This window comes from Podarcis pityusensis (assembly GCF_964106645.2).
Source record: "Podarcis pityusensis genome assembly, chromosome: 14".
Classification (NCBI taxonomy): domain Eukaryota; kingdom Metazoa; phylum Chordata; class Lepidosauria; order Squamata; family Lacertidae; genus Podarcis; species Podarcis pityusensis.
Genome location: NC_138039.1, coordinates 23,570,444 through 23,597,943, shown reverse-complemented (window position 1 = coordinate 23,597,943; position 27,500 = coordinate 23,570,444). Strand labels below are relative to the sequence as shown.

The 27,500-nt window shown below is 48.0% G+C and overlaps 2 protein-coding genes across 8 annotated transcripts in view; one reads left to right on the top strand and one right to left on the bottom strand.

The window, feature by feature from the left end:
- Window positions 1-4,583, top strand: part of PKD1 (polycystin 1, transient receptor potential channel interacting) — a 110,232-nt gene extending 105,649 nt beyond the window's left edge. For both annotated transcript variants that reach the window (XM_080981663.1, XM_080981662.1), the window contains exon 46: window positions 8-4,583. In XM_080981663.1, coding sequence (XP_080837789.1) covers window positions 8-598 — 591 coding nt within the window. In that variant the 3' untranslated portion in view covers window positions 599-4,583. The remainder of the gene's footprint in view (window positions 1-7) is intronic.
- Window positions 4,584-7,557: 2,974 nt separating this feature from the next.
- Window positions 7,558-27,500, bottom strand: part of TSC2 (TSC complex subunit 2) — a 58,750-nt gene continuing 38,807 nt past the window's right edge. For 5 of the 6 annotated variants that reach the window (XM_080981666.1, XM_080981667.1, XM_080981669.1 and 2 more), the window contains 16 exons: window positions 26,406-26,570; window positions 25,589-25,741; window positions 24,768-24,877; window positions 23,034-23,249; window positions 21,634-21,849; window positions 18,311-18,379; window positions 16,246-16,406; window positions 14,092-14,594; window positions 13,339-13,414; window positions 13,067-13,153; window positions 11,981-12,167; window positions 11,298-11,437; window positions 10,510-10,588; window positions 9,954-10,045; window positions 9,514-9,612; window positions 7,558-9,136 (listed from right to left, as the gene is read on the bottom strand). In XM_080981666.1, coding sequence (XP_080837792.1) covers window positions 8,972-9,136; window positions 9,514-9,612; window positions 9,954-10,045; window positions 10,510-10,588; window positions 11,298-11,437; window positions 11,981-12,167; window positions 13,067-13,153; window positions 13,339-13,414; window positions 14,092-14,594; window positions 16,246-16,406; window positions 18,311-18,379; window positions 21,634-21,849; window positions 23,034-23,249; window positions 24,768-24,877; window positions 25,589-25,741; window positions 26,406-26,570 — 2,518 coding nt within the window. In that variant the 3' untranslated portion in view covers window positions 7,558-8,971. The remainder of the gene's footprint in view (window positions 9,137-9,513; window positions 9,613-9,953; window positions 10,046-10,509; window positions 10,589-11,297; window positions 11,438-11,980; window positions 12,168-13,066; window positions 13,154-13,338; window positions 13,415-14,091; window positions 14,595-16,245; window positions 16,407-18,310; window positions 18,380-21,633; window positions 21,850-23,033; window positions 23,250-24,767; window positions 24,878-25,588; window positions 25,742-26,405; window positions 26,571-27,500) is intronic. The other variant, XM_080981668.1, reaches the window with a different exon arrangement.

Below are 27,500 nucleotides of genomic sequence, written 5' to 3'. Positions count from 1 at the left end.
TCTGCAGTTCCGCCACAAGGTTCGTTTCGAAGGCATGGAGCCGCTGCCCTCCCGCTCCTCCAGCCAGGACTCCCACTCCTTGCAAGGCCCCACGCCCACCGCCACCTCTGACAGCTCCCGCGCCTCCACCTCCTCCAGCCAACTGGATGGACTCAGCCTGGCCCCCAGCGCCCGGGACAGCTCCGAAGTGGATGCCGACATCCAGCGCCTCCTCTCCCTCTTTGAAACACTGCTCATCCGGTTTGACCAGGTGAATGAGGTGACCGCTGATGTGTACCACATTGAATGCCAGCTAGAGGGCACACGGAGCGGACAGGCCAGGAAGAGGGGTGGACAGCAAGCAAGCCGGCACCACCCAATCCGTGCAGATCCTGGGGTGCTTTCCTCTAACTTCGCCCCTAATAACAGCAACCGCTTCCTGCCCTCTCGGCCCCGCAGCAGCTCCACGTCACCCATCAAGGTTATCCAAGCCCCCCCGCAGGGCATCAGCCAGGGCGCCCTGCTGTCTCCGCAGAAGACACACGCATCGGCCATGCCAGTCGTCAAAAAGAAGAAGCCGTTGCGGGCAAACAACAGGGTCCATCCCAGTGGCAAATAGCAGCCAGGTTCCACAGGGTTGCAGCAGTCAGGTGGCCCCCCTACGTAAGCAGAAGGGAAGAGGCTTTTGCAGTCTCAAACTTGGTTGCCTCTCATTTATGGGGACAGTACGCAAGAGCAACAGCCTTTTTGTGAGTTTGTTGCCAACAGACGAGAGGGTGGCTGTTGCCTAGAGCCACCAGAGTTCCCACCCACTGCTTTCCACAGTCATGGCCCGTGGCCTTAGCAGTGAATCAGTATTAAGGTTTTTTTCAGAGGCCAGACAAGATCATGCTGTCTTTCAAAGGGCAAGCAGGAGCTAGAAAAGGTGAGCCCAGCTGTGCAATATTTGCATTAGCATCCCTGGAGTGAAAGGCAGAAAAGAAACCAGAATCCAGGCAAGGAAAAAAGGAAGAAGAGGAAAAACTTGTAAGGAAGCAAAGCCAGAACTTTCAATATCAAAGACAGAAATGTCTACTTTTAAATGGTTCTTCATTGAGATTTGCTGAAGGCAAAAGCTGCACCATCCAGGCAAAGAAGCCCAGAGATCTCCAAGGTTCAGCAGGCTGAGCCTGGGCTGGGAAGTGGAGACAGCAGCGCCTGGAAGGGATCAGGTTCCCCTTCTAGGCATTTCACAAAGAAGGTGCACTTTGGAGGAAGAAACGACGCAGGAGCGAGTCAACCAATTCTCCCTCAGGAAGTTTTCTCCTGAGACAGCCATGCCCTCCGCCAGAATTTCAGCATGGGTATATTTAAAAGGAACCCAAAAGTTTCCTTCAGCCTGAGAGTCTTTAAGAGAAAGGACCCCTGTTCTTCAGCCAAAATGCTGTCAACAGAAACAGACATTTGGATGGGCCAACAGTGTTTATTGAAAAGGGGGGCTGGGGGTGATGCTGTTTGCAGAGACCTGTCCCTGTGAGCTGGTTTCACTGGGTACTTATTCCAGCAGTGTCTCCCTTCTCCCCCCCCCCCAAAAAAAACCCCCAATTGAATAGCTTGGTGTGTTGCATCCATCATTGTATATGTTGAGGTGCCTGAGTGTGTTTATATTTGGTGTTTGTGTGTCTATTATATATATATATATATTATATATATATATATGGTTTACTATTTCTATTTACTGCCCAGCACTTTAATCAATGCTTTCCTTAGCTAACGGTGACACATGCAACTTTTAAAATAAGAGCAGGATAATATATCATGGAAGCAGTATTTTGTTTGTTTGTAGATCATAATTTGAAACAGGCCACTGGAATATGAGCACAGGGGAGTGCCCCCGGCTACCCTCATTGTGGGTGACTCTCCCAAGGCTCCAAGGGCCAGTGGACAGCCCACATTTTCGGCAGCGCCACATATTGTGAAGAGTACAAAAAGCTAATGTTTGTATATTTGTACTCTTTTCCTTTCCAGAAGCTTCTCCAAGCTTAGAGAAGCGTTGCTCCCAAGCAGCTCAGAAGCAAAGACTCAATTTAAAAATTGATTTGAGGCTAGGATAACATGTCGACATCACAGCCAAAGCTACGCTTTCAGGTGGCTTTCCCTTTAGGCAGATGGTTTTTATTTACGCAAAATTTGATTGTTATCCTGGACTTCCCAATGCACTGGAGCACGTTGCTTTTCTACCATGCAAAAATCAAGGAAGAAAAAAAAGCAATGGAAAGTTGCAGTGGGAAATGCGGGAGAACAAGCACAAGCTGGCAGTGTTGCATAAGCTCTGTGTTAAAAGTATCAGGATGAATGCTCAGTAAGCAGGTGACATCGCATCACCTCTGTGCAAATTTTGTGCAAAAGTATTTTAGCATGGCTGCTCAACTGCCAGCTGGTCTGTAAGCTCCCACAGGTGTGTCCCTGGCCAAACCTCAGCAGTCTGCATCACAGATGCTGCAGCTCTTGCTACCCGTCTCCCCCATCCCAGCTTTAAAGCAATGTGCTGTTAACCCATAGAACTGGCTGCCACTGTACATGTGCTGGTATTATCCTAGCCTCAATCAGTTTCCCTGTTTTACACAGGGAAATGAGCTTTGATTCAGAGTGGCTTTTGGAGCGTCCCAGAAAACAAGTGCGTTTTAAAAATCAAGTCCCACCACCACCACCATTCATTTGACGTGAATGAGTTACATCCTTCCATTGGAAGCTACAGCTGGATTGTAGTTTCTCTAGAACCTCAACTCTGCTTTTGGGAGTCAATCCTGGCTTCCTTTGTTCAAAACATTTTGCTGCCTCCCCCTAAAAAATAGCACTGCTCCTGTCATCATATTCCATAGGCCAGTTTAATGTTATGTATATTGCAAGTAATTTATACGGGATTTTTACAAGGAGAAAAATAATGTATATTTTTGTATGTTTGCTATATTTTTATAGCATTTGGTACTGTGCTCAACACATGTAGATAGGAGTTATTTAAAAAAAAGTGTGTTAAAAGCCTTCTTGCTAAAATGTTTGTGGTGTGCAAGCAAAGCGCCCGTGTGTTTGGGATTTGTGCCAAAGGAAGTTTGAGAGATCTTTCTGTTCCCCACATCCAGGGCAGGGGGGCAGGAACTCTCTGCAATGCACTAGCCATAATTACTCCTAGACATTGCTAAGTCTAAAAAGAACTCTGATATCAAGGCCTACACCTAGTCTTTGACTGGGTTTCCACAAGTGCCGTTTCTAAATGCTGACTTGCTTATTCCATTGCCAACATCATTGGTAGGAGTTGTAAATAGAGATATTTTTTTTCCTGGAATGGTTTTTTTAAATTGCTAATTCTTCTGGCTGTAACCATCGTCCTAAAAATGAGGAAAATATGGTTATAGGCACATCTTTTTATAATATTTCATTATTTATAAAGGGTGCTATTTTTTAACAAACTCTTTTCTAAAATATTCCAAGCTGCTTTACTCATCAGGTACAAAGTGGAAAATGCACTTGCTTCATTCTGTGAAGGAACAAAGAAAGATCGCTAGGAGGTAGGAGATGGTCAGTGGGTGGGAAAAGGGCATTGCATTGCATTGGCCAGGAGATAAATTGCTGCAGGGCTAAAGACTTTCTGTAATGGGTCCTTGATAAGTAGATTCAGCAGGGAGGTTTTCCAGTCATCATCCACTAGACTTGAGCGCACATTGGAAGCTTTTATCGTGAGTGAGCCATTGGGCTCCCTGCATTCCCTGTGAATGCAATGCAAAAAGCTGCAAATTTTGACCAGAGCAGGCCTCTGTTGCCACAACTGGAGGAAAGAAGATATTGATCTGTTGGCTTATTTAAAGAATGCAGCCTGTGTGTGTGGGAAGTGACTGAAGTGAGCTAGAGATGGGTATGGCTTGAACCAAGTGAAGGGATTTTGCACTTCTTTCTCTGCTAAATTAAAAAGTTCTCATAGTTTTCTAGGGTTGTTGTTTTTAATGTAGGTCCTTACAAGGGTAAATCCTAGTCAAGTCAGGGAAGCAAGCGCCTTAGCACATGAGCTGTGCTCTTACGCTAAGGAGGGAGTGGGGGGTGTTTTCCTCCCAGGGAGGAGGAGCATTCTGGAGCACAGAAGACGTGAAGGTAGCAAGGAAGGAGCTGGTATGGGAGGAAGGAGAATGTCCCTGGTGCTTTGCTGTAGATAGATCTACTTCAGCGCAGACCATGCCCGCTGCCCACCGCCCCCCTCTCTCATCAGCAGCGGACCCAACTCACGTCCCTACCTGCCAGATAAACTCTTGAATGTATATTTTGGTATTTACTCACAGGCAGATGGTTTCTTATTTATTGTTGTCTGAAACCCCACACTGATGCCTACAGTAACTTGCTGCTTAGCACAGAACTCTTGCCAGCTAAACAAAAACCACAACCCAGCTCTCTCTTTAGAGGCAGGTGGCTTTTATCAAGGCTTCTGGTAGCAACGGCAGAAGCAGCAGCAATTGTGATTAATGTTAAGTTTTGCAAACATATGTTGTTTTTTTGTAACGGTGAAAAAGAAATGACAAAGTCTACTTTAAAAAGTTAATGGACAGCTCAATAAAGATTTCTGTGCCTTATTAAGCAAATGGAAGTGTCTTGCTAAAGTGAATTTAATTGAAACCCAATAAATAGCAACCCACACCCAAGTTCGCAAACTCAAACAACAAGAGGTATGCAATTAGAAAGCCGGGTGGAGTGCTGAGTGCACTCCACAGAATGTTACTTGTACAACTGTCTGCCCTACTGGACAGAAGTCATGGGTAGGCACTGGATGCAGTGAGTGCCTGGCCATCATAGGACACGTCTGCCCCCTTGTGTCCCCTGGCAGCAAGTCCCGCTGGCATATACAGTATGTCAAGCCTACAATTCAACCGTCGGGAAACACGGTCCGACGGTCAATCCATGTAAACAAAGTCCCAACGGTCTAAGTAAGCCAAGTCCAAAGTCTAGCAATCGGGAAACACAGTCTAGAGTCAAACCCAAGACACAGTCCCATAGAAGTCCTAGACCATCCAAGCCGAGGTCCGTCAACATAGGCAGTTAAGCAGACAAAGCAGCTCAGCTCTGGCTCCCCCTTTATATCTTGCATGTGGATTGCAGCATCTGGGCTGGATGAGGCAGGTGAGCCTCACCTGCTCCAGTCAAGGACTCACACACCTCCTTCCCGAGCTAATGAGCCCCACCTGGGCAGTGGGTCCTTCCTGCCTCAGCCTCCTTGAGCACACCTCCCACTGCTCTATACACCTCAAAGCCCACCTTGGTAATGGGAGACGGGCCTCTGGCTCCAATGAGGAGCCCTGCTCTTCTGGTCCCTGCATACTGACCCCCATTCCCGCGCCACCCTCTGCCACTCCATGTGTACTTTCCACAACCCCAACCTCTCCTTTCCCATCCGTGGCTTGCCCCAGTGGGTCCCAGTCACAGCTGCACCCCTCGCCGGGATCCTCTTCCTCCTCCCCATTGTCCTACCAGTTTATGACACCTTGAGGCCAAGGTGGCTGACCCAGAGAAGATGAGAGGTTGGAGGTAGGCAAGGCCTTCGGGGACACAACAGCAGCACTCCACTTTTAGAGTAACAGCTCTACCACCACCACAGAAAAGGTGGATCTCGAGAAAGGAGGGTGTCACTCCAAGGAAGAGGGAAATTATCCATTAGAAGGGACTCTTTCCATGGGCAACCAACACTGGGCGACTTCATTAACCCACAAATACAGTGGCCATATTTGTGTTCCAGTCACAACTAAGAGGGAACATTTCTAAAAACCCTAAATGAGTGCGCCTTAGAATCACCACCAGCATATTTGTCCTTCACACTAAGGTCCCAGGATTGCAACAACTAAAACACAATGTTAAAAACCATTTAAAACACTCTAGAATCACATAAATTAGGTGGGCCTTAAAAACACATACATCTCAGATGTCAAAGGCCAGGGTAAAGCTTTCACCAAAAGCTGCATCACTTACTTTTGTAGGGAGGAGATTCCTAAACTTTAGACAGCCACAGATGATGTCTTCAGCTGGGCCATGACGCACAAGCTTCTGAGTGCAGTGGAACGACCAAGAGGACTCCCTCTGCTGATCTTAATAACACCTGAAGGTCTGTAGGGAAGGAGGCAATCTTTCAAAACAGCAGCTCATGGAACCAGAAAGGCAGCAACCCTGGACTTGCTTTTAAGTGACGCCCAGGTGCAAGGTGTAAGTGTTGTTGAACTCACTGGGAACAGTGAACACAGTACTATCCAGTTCAGCATACAGTGGTACCTCAGGTTATATACGCTTCAGGTTACAGACACTTCAGGTTACAGACTCCGCTAACCCAGAAATAGTGCTTCAGGTTAAGAACTTTGCTTCAGGATGAGAACAGAAATCGTGCTCTGGCGGTGTGGTGGCAGCAGGAGGCCCCATTAGCTAAAGTGGTGCTTCAGGTTAAGAACAGTTTCAGGTTAAGAACAGACCTCTGGAACGAATTAAGTACTTAACCCGAGGTAACACTGTATATGTAAATAGGCAATGGCCAAGAAAATAAAACATGGTCACATTTTACCTCAAAGGAGGAAACTTGCAAAAAATGAGGGGACTGGTAAAAAGGAACTTTCAAGATAAAGTCAAAAGGGTTAAGCCTCTCCAAAATTATTGGGGGGTTATAAAACCAAGATATTAGAAACATGGCTAGAATGCACACCGCAGCCCAGGGAAGTTACCATGAAGGCCAAGAGAACACCAACGTGATTAACAACTGAAGTCAAAGAAGCTATTAGATGAGGTAAGAAAAGACTTCCTTCAGTAAATGGAAGTCTTGTCCAAATAAGAACCAAAAGGAACACAAACTTCAGCAGAAGAAATGCAAACAGACAATAAGAGATACAGAAACAAAGAAATTGAGCACGTTGCCAAAAGCACAAGGACCACCAACAAAAAATTATTTAAATACATTAGCAGCAGGAGACCAGCAAAGGAGGCATGTAGATTTTGAACAACAAGGGGGGTCGAAGGTGTGCTAAAAGAAGAAAGGAAGGCTGCAGAGAAGCTAAACGAATTCTTCACATTTGTCTTAATGGTGGAAGACGTAGAGCAGTCCCCCAGTGCTGGAACAAAGTTTCACCTGAGTTTCAGATGAGGAACAAATAGTGGTGACTAGCAGGGTGGAATTCTAGGCCTTACTCACAAATCTGGTCTGAATAGCAACCCCTGAAGAGTTCTTAGAAAATTCTGATGTAAAATTGCTGATCTTCTACAAAAATATGCAACTTGTCCCCAAGATCAGTTTCCATACAAAGACCATAAAGTGGCCAGTGTATCACCAACTATTAAAAAATTTAGCTTAACATTTCTTACAGGGAAACTGGTGGAAAGCATTATTAAAGACAGATTTACAAAGCATACAGAAAAACAAGCCTTGCTGAAGCAGAAGCAGCATGGCTTCTGCAAGGGTAAGCCCTGTCTCACTAACATCTTAAAGAGTCCTTTGAGAGTGTCAGGAAGCACATAGATAGAGGTGATCCAACATTTAATCACACTGGAAGGAGAACGCTACAAATGGTGCAAGATGTCAACTGGAAATCTGGTTGTCAAAGAAACACTTTATTTCATTAAGTGTGTTGTAAGACATTTGCCAAACAAGATGGATACAAAGGAAAGTGACATCCAGTCATCTTTAGGTGACCCCCCTTTTAAAATCCCAGTAAAGGAAGGCTTTACCTTCTGTACCATTTGCTATTTCCAAGGAAGACTAGCTACAAATCAAACCCTCACATCATTGCTGGCCCTTGGGTTTAGTCCTGTGAAAGCCCGTCTGCAGTCCTGAAGGGAGCGCCAGTGACCACAGAAGGATGGCAGCAAAAGTCAGCAGAACATCCCACAGGGCAAACTCCCATGCTTCTTCTACTGCAGCACCGCCGCAAATCAAGTGGCGCCAGGTCAGACTTCCTCAACCTGGCATCTTCCAGGTGTCGCTGGACTATAACATCAGTCCGACCGCAGTGGCCATGCCAACTGTACTCCCAGTCACATCTAGAGGGCACCAGGATGGGGAAGGCTGGTCTTCCTCTAAGCAATGACCAGAAAGCCTTGGAGATGTTTTGGGCTACAACTCACAGCACATGTTGGCTGGGGGGCTAGAGGGAGTTGCAATCCAAAACAACCGGAGGGCGCCAGTTTGGCAAAGGCCGACACAGCCCACGGCCTCAATGGCAATAAAAGCTCGTCCCAGCAAAGGAAAGGAAGAGGTTAAATTTCTTCCAGCAAGGGACAATTTAAAAAGGAAAAGCCAGGGATCTCCTTTTTCAAGGCCAACATGCTCCTCTTCCCTCCCCAACTCTGCAGCAAATAGATTAGAGCGAAATCAGCCCAAAGTGTCTCTTTACTCTGGGCACGGCCAAATTGTTTCTGCGCAAGCTCAGTGTTTGGCATCTTGACCTGCTGCAAAGAACAACTGTTCAGGAAAGACCACTCGCCCGCAGCAAAATCCATACCGCCATTATCCTCTGGGAAAAGAAAAACGAAGTCACTAACCCCCAGGCCTCCTCACCATGAGCTGGAGGCAAAAACGCATGCACACTGGGACCTGGGACTCATCCAGCCAGGAACATTCATGGTGCTGCTGGGGAGTTCATGTCAGGCTACTGAGACACTTTTTCTTCCATACCTTCAACGAGCATCTTGTGTGTCTTAGATATGCCTCCATTCACTCATAGCAATGCATCCTCAAAGTGTTAGTTTAAAAAACGCACGACAGCAATGGCAATCCAAGACACCTCCACCTTCCTCTCTGGAGAATGGCAGCCTGACAGGACTGTGGACCAGCAGCTTTCAAAGGAAGCATGAGCCACCAGAGCGGCAGCGGTGTGTTCTGGATCGGGGAAACCCGTCTCCGAGTGTCGCCAACATGGAATCTCCTCTCCGCAGCAGCTGGATGGGTGGGGGAAACAAGAAGGCTTTGCCCACCGGACAAGTTGATGCAGGACACGTTCCGACGCTACACAAACTCCGTGAAGTCGTCCACCGAGGAGATGAGGCGCTTCCTCTGTCCCGTTTCGTAGGTGGGAGCCGGGTCCTGAGGAAGGTGGGCAGACGATTTGGCTGGGGCGGGAGGGTGCATGCTGGGGAAACCAGAAGCCTGGTACTGAGTCTCTTCTCTGATCTGAAAGAAGGGAAAGTAGAGAGCATATTTCAAGTCCTTCAAAAAAAAAATCCTTTTATTTTCAGTGCTTTCAGAAATCTTTACAAAGAGACCGGCTGGTATTTTCCAAACAACTCCTAGGATAGCTCAGTCGACAGAGCATGAGAGTCTTAATCTCAGGGTCAGGGGTTTGAGCCCCACGTTGGGCAAAAAGTTTCCTGCATTGCAGGGGGTTAGACTAGATGACCCCCGGGTCCCTTCCAACTCTACAATTCTGATTATTACCCCTGTATTGGGGATGGGGTGTGTGTGTGTTAAAGTTAGAGAGGAAAGAGTCACATGCCACAAGAAAAAGAAACTCGAGGGAATACACTAAGAGAGAGAAAAGGCAGTGTTACCCTGTGCCGGAGCCTCTTGATGTGCCGCAGGCGGGCAATCCACTTAGACGGGTATGTGTCTGTGGGGTTGGAGCGGCTGTGATGGACCTGAGAAGCCATCTGAGGGAAACAGTGGGAAGCAAAGAGGAGGGTCAACTCAGGCAGGCTGGTTTAAGGCGCCATCCAAGTGCAGCCGTCAGTTGTCAACCTGGCGCCCCCTCCGAGCCATTTTGGAAGATGACTCCCATCAGCCAGCAAGGCTGGAGAGACAGAACCTTTTTTCAACCAGATTCCCTCCAGGCCTTTTGGACTCTCATCAGCCCCGGCTTCCTGCGACTGTGCTGGCTCTGGTCAAGGGGATCTGTAGCCCAAAGCAGCTGGAGGGCAACAGGATGCCAAAGGCTGAGTTGCCAAGTTCAAATGAAAGATGATCTGTTACCAGCTCCCACAAGAGCACTCACGTTGGCGTGCAGAGCCATCTGGCGGGCGACAAAAGCCAAGTTTTTATCGGAAACGATCTTCATCACACTGGTGTCGATAAGCCCTTCCATATCTACAGACCAGAGAGAGAAAGAGAGGGAGACTGCAGCATCCTCAGTCCATAACTGTACAAATTGTATGAATATTATTTATTTGTGTAGCCGAAGCCATTGCAGGAAACAAAATACATAAAACAGAATAAAATACATCACACAGTTGAAATAATTATTAAAACCAGGCATTCTGTCAGGTAAGAGATTGCATCATCATTTCCACAAACTTGTCTCTTTACACCTTTTTCTCCCTACACCTCTGAAAAAGTGGCTTTTAGATGTCCAGGAATAAAAGCCAAAAAATTAAAATTAACATTAAGAATTTTATTTCTGAAATTGTACATCCTGTTTCCTCCCCTGCGCACCCAAGACATAAGCTAAAATCCTTCCCAAGGCTCTGAGACAGCCAGGCCAGTGGAAATCTCTGGAGGTAACACCCTTCGCGAACTCTGGTGGGGAAAAGAAGAGAGAGGCCTGGGCCTACCTTTCCTGCACTGCAGAGTGAGCAGGTTACAGTTGTAATCCAGCGGCTTGATGATGACGTGCACAAAGTTGAATTGGCCCTGGAGAGGGAAGAACATTAGGGTGTATGGCAGGGAGAGGAACAGCGAGGCCCAGGGGCAATGCCTAGGCCTAAGGTGTACTCTGTTGTCTCTTACAGGCAGGGGAACTCTCTCTTCCCTTGCAGCCACCTTAGTAAGGGTAGGATAAAGCAAGCCTGTCTTGAGTTCCATCAGGCTGAAGGGTTTGGGCCTTAACAGCTTTCATACCCCTAATCAACCCAAGTCAGTTTACTGTGAAAAGCTCATTACAGAATACACTTTGATATTCCTGGAGGAAAATCCTACAGCCTGAAGGCAGGGTTTAGTTTCCAGGTCGAGGGATACTGAGGTTCTCAGATGTTCCCAGTTAAGACTGAGATGTGGAGCGACTGGCAGTTGGGAATGGAAAGGAAGGAGTTTACAAAGTAGAAGTTTCCTGTGCCAAACAATGGAGCAGTTTTCTCAGACACAAGCCAAGCTCGAGGCTCATGGCCATGAGGGCAAAGGGAAGTGCTTGGGGCACCCCCGGATCCTCTGAGTTTGGGAACAGGAAAACTGGCATTTATCACAGAGCTGTGATTCTTGCAGCAAAACCTTGCTCCTATCCCCCCACATGATCTCCAGGCGGAAAAATTCATCCCAGAACCAAACTGGCCATCTGTCAGGCCCAAGCCGCTCAGCAGAGGCACATTTCCTTACCAAGCCGCTCAGCAGAGGCACATTTCCTTACCTTGATGGTCCCCAGCTTGAAGTCTTCCCCTGAATTGTTGTAAATGATGGACACAAAGTCGTTCCCCAGATGACGTTTCTTGTCGCAGCGGTACTTGTCCAGATCTTTGGTGGGCATCAAAGTCGCAATGTGGAAAATGGCTAAGGAAGGAAGGAAGGCTACATGCAGTTCGGAGTCTCAAACCACAGGAGGAGGAAACGTTTCATATGCTAGACCAGGCTTCCCCGACCTGGTGACATCCAGATGTTTTGGATGAGAACTCCCACCGGCCCCAGCCAGGGCAGAAGGGAGCACATCTGTCCTGATAGGACTGGTGGGAGCTGGAATCCCAAAACACCCAGTTGAAGGTCTGTTTAGTGTATGAGCAGCAATGCTGAAAGGAAAATTTTAAAAAGACTCAATGGGGCTTACGCAGGAGACTGGGGGGTGGGGAGTGTTGCCCCCTGGGGCAAACCCATCAACCGCCCTCTCTGCTGCCCTTAAAGGCACCCTCAGGCCCGCTATTCTTCACAGTGGGGGGCATTCAACTTACACACTGCACAAACTAGGTTTCAAATTGCATTGGGCCAATTCTGAGAGAGCCCTCCACATAGTGGGAAGCACTATCCCCACTATCCCTGAAAGAATAAGGGCACAGAGGCTACCCAGCCTCAACACACAGACACTCCCTCATTCAGGCCTACCTTGCATGATGTCATCGTGCCAGCAGTAGGTAAACAGCCCGTCCTCCCCGCACACATCCAAGCCACCAAGGTAAATCTTGTCTGGCTGGCAGTCTTTCAGCTCAATGAGCGTTCCCAAGCCGGTCAGGAACTCCGTGTACCTGTAGGAGCCGTGCTCATTGGAAAGGATGGCGAGCTCATCATTGCTCTGGAGTGGAGACAAAACCACGAGAGCAGCTGTGTGGACAACAGGCTCGAGGGTTCCACATTATTTTACCTAGAGAAAAACCTGGGGCCTTTTTAGGATGTGGAAGCGCCAAAGCCCAGTGGTAGAGCATCTGCTTTGCATGCAGAAGGCTGGCCCAGGTTGAATCCCCCGATGGCAACTCTAGTTAGGGCTGGGAAAGACCCCGACCTGAAACCCTGGAGAGTCCGTATTGGCAATGCTGAGCTATGCAGACCAAGGGTCTGACTCCATGTAAGGAAGCTGCTTTTGTCCCTCTACAAAATGGATCCTCTGCGAGGCCATTTTACCATGTGGTTCTAGCGGTTCTCTCACTGCAAGAAGTGAGGTTACAGGGAACCTGGCAGAGGGCCTTCTTGGTAGTGGCGCCCTGTGGAACGCCCTCCTGTCAGATGTCAAGGAAATAAACAACTATCCGACTTTTAGAAGACATATTTACAGTATTTTTAATCCATCCTTCAGCAAATAGTCTCAGGGCAAAAGATACTAAAATGATTAAAGCAGAATACAATAAAACCAAAAATCACATATGCATAAGAATGATTAAAATAACCAATGCCAAATAATTTCATGAAGTGGGCAAGAGGAACATTTCAAACCAAGGGGCTTATAATAATGCTCACCTCCCTCCCAAAGATTGGGGCAAAGTGGTGCGTCTTCACCTAACAATCTCAGTGCCTGATGCACCTTAGAGGGGAGGCCATTCCAGAGATGAGGGGGCTGCCACCAAGGAGGCCCTTTTGCACCCAGGGTCCCCCAAACTTCGCAGGCAGCAGAAGGGAACAGTTTCCTGAAGGGAACAGCTTTTCCCTGAGCACCTTCTGCCCAAAAAAATCCAGGAAGCTGATGCACACGGCCCTTACCTGCCCTTCCCCAACATATAGTACTGCAATCTTGTGGGTATCGTATGGGGGGATCTGATCCAGCAGCTGAACTGATCTCTCAAACGTCTAAGAATAATAAAAAAAATGAGGAAAGCTTTAGAACGGCAAGCATGGTCAAAGCCACCTTGGCATCTTTTATGAAAAGGGAGGAGGGCTGGCCAGGTATGGTGGTTAGCAAAGGGGTTAGAGGGTACCTGGGGTTGGCAAACAGAGCATGCTCAAACCTACCTAAATGACATGCTCAAACCTACCTCATTTGGCAACAGGAGGGGCTTGTTTGATTCATCACCAAAGAAAGGAGAGTGATACAACTGCAGGAACACAAAGCTAAGGAGAAAACATTAAAATAGATTTAATTCCATTATCTCTAAAGGTTTCGGCTCAATCTTAGCATGTAGAACTCTCCACCGCTACAGACAGCAACAGCCAAGCATGCAAGTGAGCCCCGCCAAAAGCAACTGGACAAATTCAGACATGATGTGGTGGGATCAGGTAAAAGGCCCATCAATGCCAGCCTTCTGCTTCAAACACTAGCCAGCCAAACGCTCCCAGGACACTGAGAAGCAGGGTCATTCATGTTGCTTAATACCTGGCAGTCACTCTCCTCTCTCTGTCCCAGGGACAGCTTTGACCCGGGAATGGAGTTGTGGCTGGTGGTGTTGGGCATGAGGAAGCTGCTAGTCTCTGCAGCTGTCTTGTGCACTGCAGCCAGGCTCTGATGAGGGAGCCCATCATGGAGGTGCCTGGTCATACCTCCTTAGAAAAACATGCCTGGGGCCATGGCCCCTTAAGCCCCACCTCCCCAACACGCTACGCCCCTGAGGGTAGGGGGCACTAGGGTTTCTGTTTATGGGACCAAGGAGGTGGAGGCCCAAAAATGTTTGAGACCCACTGATCTGGACACCGAATCTGTCTGTGATGTGTCACCAAGCCCTGGTCAGGAAGAAAAATGAAAGAGCAGTCCCTTGTCTCATGCAGCCTCTCCACATGCACAATTCACTCACCTTGGGTTGATTCCTGGCACTTTCTCCGCATTGGAAGCTGTTGCGCGCCCCTTGAAGGGGTCCCTCTCAATCCTCTTGCCCCTCCTCGAGGGCGCTGAATCAGAGATCGTGTACCCTCGGGGGCGGTGGCCTGTTGGGGAGCGCGGAGAAGAGAGAGGGGCACTGCAGCCCACCCTGGGTGCCCCAGGGAGGCGGTCATCTTCCCCTCTGCCCAGCCAGCTCCCGGCTGCCTCCCCTTCCAAGTGTCCCGACTGAGACTTGGACTTCCCGTCACTGCTCAGCTTCCCAGGCGGCTCTTCGCTGCCGGTGTCCTTGAGGACTTCTTGGAGGGTCTGAAGCTCTGGAGACGAGCTGGACTTGCTGAGGGGCTGGGAGGGCTGGAAAGAGAGTGCCTCAAACTCGCGGCTGTCTTCCAAGTTCCGGGCTCTTTCGATGGGGATGCCCATGGGGGCCAAATCATCTGGTTTCAGGATTTTCTCTTCTTGACTGGATGTCGACGAGGACTACAAAGCCAGGGGTGGAGGAAGGGAGAAGGGAGGAGAAGAGGTGGTCATTGAAAAGGTAACTTGAGAGAAGATGACCCTTGACAGCAACCCATCTGGCCAAGCAGGCACTGGGAAGCTAGACCTTTTGTGCAGGATTCAAGTTGCAAGAAAGGAGATTCCAGCTAAACACCAGGAAGCGCTTTCTGACAGTAAGAGCTGTTTGACATTGGAATGGTCTCCCTCGGGAGGTTGTGGACTCTCCTTCTTTGGAGGTTTTCAAGCAGAAGTTGGATGGCCACCTGCTATGGATGCTTCGGCTGAGATTTCTGCATGTCATGGTGTTGGACTAGATGACCCCCAGGGTCCCCTCCCACTCTACAATTCTATGATTATATGGCAGCCCTGCCTGAAGTATGTGGAGAAGAATGCACCCTTGGTAGAGGAGAAGGGATGACCACCCTCAACCCTGTTTCTATTTCCCAAGCAGCCCAGTGAAAAAAGGAAGACAGAGGGAGGTTTGGCAACTGGATGGTGTGTCCAGGAGGCCACCAGCTGCCAAGCTCTAATACAGAAGTACCTTGGGCCCTCCAGGTATTACTGAACTACAACTCCCATCATCCTTGGACACTGGCTGATGGGGCTGATGGGAGTTCAGCAACGTCAGAAGGGTCCAAGGTTCCCCAAACCTGCTCTAATCATAGTATTGCATCCAACATACTGTTCTGCTCACGGAAGGGCTGTGTGCTCAGTGGCAGAGCATCTGCATTGCCTGCAGAAGGTCCCAGGCAGGTTCAATCGCCAGTGGCATCTCTAGGGAGGCCTGCGAAAGAACCTAGTCTGAAACCTTGAAGAGCTGCTGCCAGTCAGTGTAGACAATACCAAGCTAGATGGACCAATGGTCTGACTCTGTATAAGGAAGCTTCTTATGTTACCATGCAAAAGACTTGCCCTCTGGAGCGTTGGGGGAGATGGGAGAGCGGAGAAGAGGCAGTCCTGCTGTGCAAGCAGAATTCCACTTGTACAACAATGGATACAACCCCAAAGTCTCTCAGCTATAAATAAGCTGCTGCTGCAGCTGATGATGATGATGATGATGAAGAGAAGCATCAAAATTTCCCTGAAAGCTCGACTGCAGCCTCAGCCAAAGCCTCTTCATGATTTGGGCTACAGCCCATCAGTCCAAGCCAGCCCATACATGTGTTTTAAAGTTCTGTCAACTGTGTGTGTGTGTGTGTATTCTTTTATGTAAACCGCATAGAGATTTTTCTGTGAATTTGGTCCAATAAACAAGGAAATGAACACCGCTTGGAGGCGACCTTGTTGGGTCAAGAATGTTGCATATGAATCTGAAACTCTTAAGCTCAGGGTCCTCAGTGCAAGCCCCACATTAGGCAAAAAGGATTTTGCATTGTAGCGGGTTGGACTAGATGACCACCGGGATCCCTTCCAACTCTACGATTCAGGGAAACTGCACTCCTCTTTGACAATAACAGCTAAACCTACACCCCATGCATGTGTGCACACTCACTCACAAAAGGCATATTTATCTGAAGAAAGTTCAAGAATGTCTCATTATGCAAAAACGTCACGTTCTCCCTGGGACATTCCACACAATGAAAAGTTCTTCCCGACAGGTTTAACTAAAGATCAAGCAAGGGAGCTTACTGACCCGACTATACGTCCCAGGGCATTTGACCACCTTCTCCTCGCTTAGGCCTTGCTCCGGACACACAGCTTCAAAGTCTTCAATCTCTTGAGATTCCAGGCGAGACTCTGCGTCTTTTAAATCCGTCTCCGGTGGGCTTCCTTCTTCCAGAACCACGGCAGATTCTGACAAGAAATAAATAGAGGCCAGTTGCACAGGCAGAGATTGTTTCCCCCCGCACACACACCCAAAAAAACAAACTTAAAAAATACATAGTTTTCGGCACACAAATGAAATTAACAAAACCAGCAAGGAAAGACAAGACCACCACTGCAGCAGCTTGGGGGGAGATTGATTGCAGCTTGCAAGATAAAAAAAAGTTATTTCAAAGCAGAAATTCAAGAGTTAGCTGTAAACACACACAAAACACACACACACCCCTCAAACAAACGTGATGATCTGCTAAACTGTCCAAGCCAGAAGACCCCTGCCCAGTTTCCTCTAATGCTTCAGAGTGAAATGGCTGCCATTTTTTAACCAAGGTTTTTAAGATTCGTTCAAAGCGAGATTCTTTCAAAGTGAGAGGCTCCTGCCTGATCCTGTGGACATTTTAACAGCATCTCACCAACACAGCAATCAACGGTGACCTGCAGCAATGCCACATGAGAATTTTACTTGAGATTTTTTTTTTAAGCGAGGGTTGGATAATGTTCTGTACACTGCACGAAAACAGCATTGATTTGCTTTGTGCTTCTGCTTCTGTTCACCGTAGAACCAAAAGGATCTCTAGACTGCAGCTTTTGCTAACCTGGTACCCTCCAGATGTCTGGTGTACTGGTTAGAACATTGAGACTTTGACTGGAGACATCAAGGTTCAAATCCCCTCTCAACCATGAAGCTCCCTGGGTGACCTTGGGCCAGTCATCATTTCTTAGCCTAACCTACCTCACAGGGTTGTTGTGAGGATGAAATGGGGTAGAGGAGAACCATGTACACCCCTTTGAGATCCTTGGAAGATAAAGATAATATATAAATGTAACTGTTGCTGTTGTTGCTGCTGCTGCTGCTTCAGGCTACAGCTCCCATCAGCCCCAGCGAGCTTGGCTATCCTGGCTGGGGCTGTTAGGCGTTAATAATCCCAAAACATCTGAGGAGTACAAGATTGGCAAAGGCTAAAGTCTAGTGTGCAGCCTTCACGTGAGTAGGCAACAGAAAGACAGACCCCCTGAAAGATTTCTTAACCTCCTTGCCTTAATTCAGATAGAATTTTGATTGATAGACTTATTATTTGTGGATGGGTTGAGGGTCAACACACAAAAGAGGAGGTGGAAGTGAAAGACTCAAAACTGAACAAAAGGCAGGGGTGGAGAAACATTGGCAGTTTCAGTTTTTCCTGTTTCTAAGCTGCACCCGAATTGCAACTTTCCTTCTTTCTGTGTTCTATAGCAGAGATAGCCAATGTGGTCCACTCCAGATGTTAGAATGCAACAAATAATAATAATAATAATAATAATAATAATAATAATAATAATATTTCCTGCCCTTCACCAGCAGGTCCCAGCGTGGGTCACAACAATTTAAAATCTGAAACAGTTAAAACAGAACACAACCACAGGAATAGGATGGGCCCTGTAAACAAACATTTCAGGTGCCAAAGGCCAGGATAAAGGTATAATAACCCCCAGCTGTTGGTGACGTTGGCTGGGGCTGGTAGGAGTTGGAAGTCCAACACCATTTGGTGGGCAACCACATTGGGCAGCCCTGCCCTACAGTTTGGTGGCCTGCCTATAAAGAGCTTCCCCACCCACCCCAAAACCAAGGCATTATGGAGCTTTCATGGACCAACCGAGGCCATGTCTGGCTTGGACTTGTTTATGCCCACTGGAATTTCCATCCCTGGAGTGCAATGAGATCAGGGACAGACATAAAACATGGAAGGAGTGGATGGAAGCACGAGGAAAGGCAGCCTCTATGAATCACAGTGCTTGTTTCTTTTTATGTCAATACTTGCTCCCCCTCCCTCCTCCTTCTTGCTTTTCTTTTTATTATTATTTTTTAAAAAACCTCCTTTAAAGATATGCAAGTATACCTGCCCAGGAAATGCTCCTGTGCAACTTTTCTTGAGAACTGGTCAGGTACATGGAAGAGAAAGAGGCCACTGTGAAGGGAAAACCAAGGGAGGAATGACATCAAAAAGGAAGGAGAGGAAGAGAGAGAGGAAGAGACTCTATGGAGAAAATAAATAAATAAAATTAAAGCACCGAGTTTTAACACATAATCAGAAAGAGAGTCAGCTTCAACAAAATACATGGGAGAAAATAACAGGGTAGGGAAGTGTGAGAGCACTTAGAAGAGGTGTAGCCAAGGCTGAGCCTTTGGGGGCTGAGGACCCCTGCAACATAGCTTGGGATGATGGTGATGATTTTAATTTATTACCCGGCCATTTTAGACCAGAATACTCATCAGCCATGGTGGCTGGGAATGATGGGAGTTATAGTCCCAAACATCTGGTGGGCACCATATTGCCAAAGGCTGTGTTACAGGGAGAGTTTCCTCCACCTACCCCTGCCCCAAACGAGGATGGAGCCATCCAACATGGTGCAATGCAGCAGATGGTCCTCCTTCGCAATTCTCAATGAAAAGAGCAATAACTTCAAAAGGGCTTGCAGAGAACTTGACAGTGGACTTTGCCCTGCATTATTATTTTTATTCATACAAATATTTAGATACCGCTAATTCATAAAACAAAAACCAGAGCAACGTACAGCAAATGTACATAAAACCGTGTGTGTGTTAAAATAAGAAATCAGCTAACTATTGTGGAAAGATGTGTTCTTAACTGCCCAAATAAGGCCTGGCAAAATGGGGAAGTTTTCAGCAGGTGTTTAAAGGCTGGAACAGTCTCCACAGGCACAATACTGGGTCAATGGCACGAAAGGTTCAGTTCGTTGTCAAATGAGCTTCACCAGCTTGGGAAATGTCCAGTGATGCTCCTGCAATGATCTCAGTGATTGAGCTGGGGTGAAAGGGATCAGGAGGTCCCTGAGGCACCCTGGAACGAAGTTGTTCTGGGCTTTGTAAATCAGTCAATGAGAGAAGGGAGGGAGAAACATCCAGATACCCACACTGAATACTGGACAATGGAATGGTTAAGAAGAGGCGGCTTATGCAAGTAGGTATGGTTCAGGAAGTCAGGAAAAGGAGATATGAGATTAGTCACTTATCCCCCAAACCCTCCCTTTCCCTAAACTAAAACACAACCCAAAGAGGTGGGGAAACCACCAGCACTTCCATCACTACAGCGGTTCAGCCTTAGAGCACCAGGAAAAAGAAAAGCTCCCAGCTCCCAGGTTCTTGCATCTTAAAATTTCCTGGCAAATGGGCATCGGAACACTACTACTTTTTTTTTTTTACACCGCACTTTAGATGCTGTCAATAACACTCGAATTTAAACTGGTCTGTGACCGAAATAATAAATTCACCTGAATTTAGAGTTGTCTCCAACTAAGTCCTACTCAGAGTAGACCCCCTGAAATGAATTTACCAACAGGAGTCATGGCCATTGATTTCAATGTTTAATGCCAGGAGGCATGCACGTTCTCTGTTCTTGAGATCTGTCCTGCACAGGTGTAAAATTTGGGAGAGCAGTTTTCCCCAACCTGTTGCCTTCCAGGTTGGCCAAGAGTGTGTGGTACAGTGCACAATATTTAGAATCTGGGCATTAACTATATTTCCATCTAAAAACAGAAACAAACCCACCAGCAGCCTCATTTACTGTCATCGGTGCTATTCAGATTAGCTAGAAAGTGAGTGGGCAGCAACAGGTTAAATCTCAGAAACTGGGGGGGGGGGGGGCTGGAAGGTGAGTAGGCGGGACACTGTTCGTGTGGGTGGGGCTGCAGCAGAGCTGTGCGCAATGCTGCAATTCCAAAGGAGAACGGAAAAGATGCGGGATATGCAGCTGCCTGCAGGATAAAAAGAAACAAGATTCTAGTCCCTGTGGTTGTGTAAATATGTGCTTGTGGGGGCAATGGCTGAAGTCAGAGCAACTGCAGGAAACATTCCCAGTTTTATCAGGGCTCTTGCACAGATCTGTGCCTTTCTCCCCATGATGAGCAGAAACAAAATTACGCACACAAAAAGATCACAGAAAAAATTATGCAAAAAGAAAAAGAAAACCATGCATACTAATTTGCATAATTTAGCCAGGTTACAGAATCTGAGCTCCTCTGGCACAGAACATTGGTGTTTGAAATAAACACAGACCTGAGCAGCAAGGGAAGTCTCCAACCCCCCTTCTTGCTGCAGACCATTGTTTCAGAACAAGGGAGCTTTAACAGAGTCCACCCAGTCTGCCCTGACAACTTCTGGAAGGAGACCTAGACTCATGAGTGAAACATGCATTGATCAAAACACTCTTTGGCTAAGGCTGCCTCAGCAGAAGCACACATTCTGCTGTGTTTAGTGAAACGGGCAGTGTGCTTCTTTCTATGACTGAATTATACACACATAAGTAAAATGGATTATTCAGAGTTGTATCCAACTGTTATTGAGAACAGACCCATTGAAATTTACAAATCTTTAGTTTAGGTTTGCCATATTTCAAGAAGTAAAAATCCAGACACAAAAGGCTTTTTTAGGGAAAGTTGCTGAGCTTTTTTGGGGGGGTGGGGATCCAGGAAAATCCAGACGTATGGCAACCCGACTTTAGTCATGCCGATGAATTTCAATAGGTCTACTCCACATAGGGATAACATTGGATACAACCCTAAGTATTTATGTTTCTATCCTGCATTTCTTCAGCAAGACCACATTCACAGCATGCATTAAAAGAAATGTAATACCACTTTTTAAAAAGTCATTCCCTCAAAGAATCCTCTGGCTTCCGTCACAGTGTTCCATTGTGCCAGAAGCGGTTTAGTCATGCTGACCACAAGACTCGGAAAGCTGTGGACAAACATCAGCTCCCTTGGCCTGAAAGCGAGATGACTGCCACACCCCATAGTTGCCTTTGACTGGACTTAACTGTCCAGGGGGTCCTTTACCTTTACCTTACCCCATACTGCTTTCCATGAATGGTGTGAATGTGGCAGCATAATTTATTCAAGAAGCATGATCTAACTTCTATGGAATTATGTCTAACTGATTAAGGCAGCTTTCCCGATCCTGGAGCTCTCCAACTGTTTTGGACTACACTTCCCATCAGCCCCTGCTAGCCCCACACATGGCCTGCTGTAACAGTGGCTGGGCTTCAGGCTAGATTAAAGACTTCCTTTTAGGAAGGTGAATTGCGTGCGCCTCCTATTCTCCTAAAGCAGAGTGGCTCTGCCATGAAGCACTTTGGCTGGGAATGGCTAGCTATGGTCTCATCCTCGCACCCCCTCTCCTGGGCCAGCCACTGCGCTGCCTCACCTGTGTTTGAGCGCTGCAGAAAGTACGGCTTGGCAGTCCCCGTTGGCAAGGTGGAGGAAGGGACCGAGAGGGACTTGTACAGGGTGGGGTCGCGGTGCTCCTTGAAGCGCTCAGCCGCCATGAGAGCGTTGGAGAGCTCCTGCAGGGGCATGCTGTTGATATCCGAGGAAAACGGGCTCAGGGAGTTCTCTAGGCTCATCAGCCAGCTTGTGTTACCTGGAGTGGTGGGAAGGTGAAGATGCAGAACAAAGCAGAACATGCCACTGAGATTTAAAAATAAAATAAAATCCCCGTTAATAACCCCAGTCTTGTTTCCTTCTTTCATAAATGTCCTGCAGGGTATCATTCCAGGTTACGCACATCTCAAACATCCAGCACTGGCCTCCTAGGTGAATGGAGAGCTCTGCCTAGAAGACACTGGGGCTGTGCACCAGATTCAAATAATGCCTGGACCCAAAGTAGGCTGACCCAGGCTTTGGCCCAATGAGGCCAAGAGAGCTCCGGATCGCCTGGGAGTGAGGGGAGGCAGGCAGCATCTGCAGGATCTGCTTCACCCAGCCTGCAGGAAAGGTGCTGGTGATTCCAGCAGGATTAACCTTTCCACTGATCAACACGTTCCCTTCCCAACAGCATGTTTAAAACATTAATTAAATGCTAGGGCTGACCGCCCCCACCCCAAATCAATTCAGGCCCCTGGTCCATGTTGGTCCTAGACTGTCCAGAGTCAGATCAGGGCTGATCCAGAGTCCCAGACTCGATTGGGGGTGCCATGCACAGCCTTAAAAGAATCGCATAAGAACACAAGAAGCTGCCTTTGGCCAGGTCAGCCTGTGGGCCCCTCCTGCCCTGTGCTGTGGCTTTTCTGTCACTTGCTCCTGATCAGGGAATGATGGGGATGAAACCTGGAGCCTTTTGCATGCCTAGCATGTACTCTACCACTGAACTCCAGCCCCTCTTCCCTGCAGCTATATACAGAGCAGGGGGGAAACAGATAGCAATGGGCAAGTTGCTTTCCACAGCACTTTGTGCACCATAACTGATCTTCACGTTAGGGAACAGTTGGTAACTTTACACGGAACGCTGGAGGTCCCCTACACCAGAGCCATAAGGCATGGTAAGAAGTGCTCTCTCCAAGTGCTAATTGCTTTTTAGCATTATAACAAAACACTTCTCACCAGGCTGATGGAACATCATTGCTTGTCCGTGTCACAACATAAACAAAGGGCTGCAAGTAGTACACATTCCTGAAAGACTCCTATAATAACGCACAGTGTTACATCATTCCTATGATTCTAGGATAAGGTACTGATTAAGCCCTTTACACTCAGCAACATGGAAACATGTGCACCAACACATGCCATTTTACATATTTGTGAAGGCATACATTTCACCTGGCCTACCTGTCGGTCTCCGCACCAGTATCTCCGCCCAGCCTTGTGTTAGCAGGGGGACGTACGCAGCCAAGTTGGCCTTTTCCTTCTGTAGAGGCCCAGGAGCGGCCTTTTCCGCTCGAGCAGCAGTAGGAGCAGGAGAGCTCTGAAATCCTTGGGGCATCGGGGTGGCAGGGAAATGGGAGGTGGAGGTGTCTAATGCCCCAACCCGCAAGGCGTGGCCACCTGGATGGCAAAAGGACATTCGGAGGAAGCAGAGAGGTTAGGAGGATTTTGCAGCAGGGCTGCATATTGGTTCAAAGACGATACAAAAAACATACGCAGCTATTGAGAAGAAACAGAGTTGAACTGTGTGTGCTAAGGAATATAAGAAGCGCCTGCTGGATGAGGCCAGTGGCCCACCTAGTGCAGCCTCCTGTACTCACAGTGCCCAAACAAAAGCCTACAAGGGAAGCTGCAAGGGAGATATGAACACAAGAGCACCCTCCCCTCCTGGGGCTTCCAGTGACTGTTAATCCCACTCTAGGGCTGAAGTATTGATCTAGCAGTACAAAGATCCTCTGCCTGGGGGATCCTCTCATATCCAAAGCTTTTATTATCAGGGCAAGCAATCACCAGTGTGAATCAGAAGGCAGAGACAGACCCTAAAGTAGTTCAGGTGATGTATTTTATTGGGAAGGGGGAGAATCTTCTGCACACCTGTGAATTCTCCTTAATACATACAGGCAGCTGTATGGAGATTGTGGTGGGCTCCACTGAGGTCAGAATGCGTCTCCTGCTGGTAGAGGCTAAACTAAGAGGCACCTCTCCCAAACCAGTTTCTATTGACTAAGCGCTGAGAACCTAAGAAGAGCTGGCTGAGTCACGCCCATGGCCCAGCATCGCATTCTCACAGTGGCCAACCAGATTCGTGTGGGAAACCTGCAAGCAGGATTCAAGCACAAGAGAATGACATCAAGCCCCTGGTTCTTTAGCCCCCAAGTAACCAGGTCAAGCCTGGGCAACTGTCTAGCAAACAAGGAGAAGAGGAATTCACAGAGAAGCCCCAGAAACTGGAAACAAGTAGGTAGGACTAAGAAGTTGCTTATAAGGACAGAACTCCAGTTATTCTAGGAGGGAGAACTGCTGGGCCAAACAGTCACAATAAGCCAAGCTTTGCTAACTGGGTGCCCTTCAGATGTTTGGGACTACAACTCCCATCAGCCCCTCCCCCAGTCAGCACCATTTTAGAATACAACTCCTACCACCATTTTAGAAGACAACTCCTACCAGCTCCAGCCTGCAAGCGCTGGATAATCAGCTGAAGGCTATGGATGCATTTACCAGGGAACAGCAGGTCAAAATTCCATGGCACCTCCTTCTATATTGCTGCACACCGCTCTGGCATAGTGTGTGAATTGGGGACAGATGCATATCCTTCAGAGCACCATCAATTTAGCCAACCAGTTGCCACTGAAATACTGGCGCATTATCCCTCTGGGAATCACAAATGAGGAAAGTGTATGCTTGCTGGCTTCCCACTGGTGCATTTGGCTGGCCACTGTGAGAACAGGATGCTGGGATAGATGGGCCCCTTTGGACCTGATTCAGCAGGCTGCTCCTCTTACATTCTCAAACCCCATTTGTCTCAGGAGTAACTACTCTGCAGTTGCTAGGCCTGATCCTGAACAAACAATATAAGCAAGCCTTATGGCTCTAAACACCTGAATCTTCCATACAGAGAAATCAGGGGAGGCTCCTTACCAGACATCGACCTAACACGGTTGCGGGTTCGAACCACTTGTGGGCCAGCCTGGGACTCAAGCTTGGCTGGAGCTTCTTTGGTCTGCCTCACTTGCAAGGTGTGGTCGGAGCTAGGAATCCAAAGCAGGAATGCCGTCAATCCGCAAAGGAATTAATTTGTCTCCGCTGGTAGATCTTGTGGGGAGGGGCCATGGTTCAGTGGCAGAACACCTGTTCTGCATGCAGAAGGCCCAGCAGGCGTACCACCATCTCCAGTTAAGGGGACCAGGAGACTGGGAAAGGCCAAGACCCTCCAGCGCTGCTATCAACTGGGGTAGATGGGGAAGGGCCGCAGCACAAAGGGATAAGCACCTGCCTTCCATGCAGAAGGTCCCAAGCTCCAGCCCCTGTATCTCCAGGTAGGGCTGAGAATGCCTCCTGCCTGAAACCCTGGAGAGCCCCTGCCAATCAGTGTAGACAGTACTGGGCTAGATGGACCAATGGTCTGACTCAGTAAAAGGCAGCTTCCTCTCTTCCTGTGTAAAACAGCAATAAGGGAGCATCCTCTTGTGGCAGAAGGCGGAGAAGGGTGAGCAAGTGGCCTCCCAGTCCCAGACAGATTTTGAGACCAGGCTCTTTGTGCAAAGGAACCCTTTCCTCCCATTTCCACACCCACCCCTAGTCAAAATTAAAAATTCTGTGACAACACCCCACAATAGTTATTTGCCCCATCTTCCCTACCCTCAACCCCTGGAGTTTTAAGAGTGCCCAGCGTCATTTCCCCAGTCTCCTTTGCTTTGTTATTATTTTTAAAAGGGGGTGAGAGGGGCATCAGGGCTTACCTTGCCTCTGTGCTGTTCTGTGTCTCTGACAAGTCAAGGCCCAGGAGAGACCTGGTTCCCGTCCCGACGCTTGTTGTGATTGTCACCAGCTTGTTGCCTACCAGCCACGTCTTGGTCCTCCCTCCAGCGAGGAGAAACTCTCCCACCGGAGACCTGGAAGCATCGGGAAGACATGGGCAATGAATTAAAGCAGCTGCTACAACTCCCATCACCCCCAATATAGTCATGCTCCCATCAGCTCCAGCATCATATAGCGGCGCTGGCTGGGGCTCCTGGGAGCTGTAGTCCAACAAAACATCTGACAGGCGTCAGGCTGAGGAAGGCTGAAATGAAGGAACTGAAGAACCACCTTGATGAATCTGGCCAAAGGTCCATCAGGTAAAAGCATTCTCTGCCCACAAAACAGGACATTCCCTACCACCGGAGAGATGTTCCTTCTGATCATGGGGACTCCACAGAGCTATCATGGCAAATAAGACCAATTCACTGGTTCCCACATCCAGTCCTTTTAAGGCCATCTAAGCCAGGGTTAGCCAACTTGGTGCCATCTAGATGGACTACAAATCCCATCATTCCTGGCCACTGACCACACTGGTTGGGGCCTATTGGGAGATAGTCCAAAGCAGCACCAGGATGCAGAAAGGTGACGAAGATCCAGTTCATACTTCATTATAAGGGGCATAATATTTCACGATAAGGAAAGGGCGTATCACATTTTGAGAAGCAAATAAGGAGCCAAAGCAGTTGGCATATAAAACCAACAATAGCCATCCCTGAAAGAGGGCTGGGGACTCGGGCTTCGAGTAAGAACTGAAACCTTTTGGGCACAGCTGTGAAGTTTGAGAAGACATATCGAGCCATCATGTCGAGGCAGGTCTCCGTCAGCTCCAAGTGGAGATTTTTCAGGCTGTCGTCCGCTTGAGCCATAGAGTTCTCGTCAGCAGATCCCAGGCTGGAACTGGTGATGGAGGTCTGCAGCCGGCTGGAAAAAGGTGGGTCGGACGTTTGCCAAAGCACAATGGACAAGGAAAACCAGTTGTCTCACAATCTCTACAGCATGCAGCAAGCTGGGAGGCAGGGGTGGGTGGGACACACATACACAAGCTTAGCAGCATTTATATGGATATCAAACTTTGGAATGTGGTTCCATGAAGGAGACTGACCTGAAATATGGGATCATGAGAGCCTATGTGTCTTCTTAAAATCTAGGAGGGAGAGTAACTAAAGAGGGGCTATTTCATCTGCTTGGAGTAGGCTTGCCTAACCCCTCAATTGCTGGAGGGGGGGAGGTTGTAGCTGTATGGCATCTGTGGCAACCGGACCTACAAGCAGGTCACTTATCAGGCTAGGTAGTCACAGACCTGGATTCCATTTCTAAGCAGCCCTCCAAGAGACACAGTTGCTGACTATGGGGGCTTAAGAGCTCGTTAAGGCTGTGATCCTAATCCTGCAAATTTTGGAGTAAGCCCCGCTGCATTCAGTAGGACTTACTTCCGAGTAGACATGGTTAGGATTGTGCCAGGTCATTACTGTTATAAACTGACATTCCTTTCTATACTTTCTATGACTCTAACCGTGGGATAGCAGGAGGACTAAAGAAATCAGCAGCCCCCAAAGTGAAAGGTACCTGAAAAACAAGGAGCCCCTTGTGGCACCTCAAAGACTAAAAAATATATGATGGCAAAAACTTCATGGACTCAAGGTCACGTCATCAGACACAGCATTCCATGGCTTGAGTCCATGAAAGCTATTATAGCATAATAAATATGTTCATCTTTAAAAAGTGTCACAAGACACTTTTGTCATTTTTGCTACAGGAGACAAACCCAAGGGCTATCCCTCTAAAAATTTAAGCAACACATTGTGTTGTACAAAATAACGGGACAGCACAGAACAGATCTGATCACCAGCT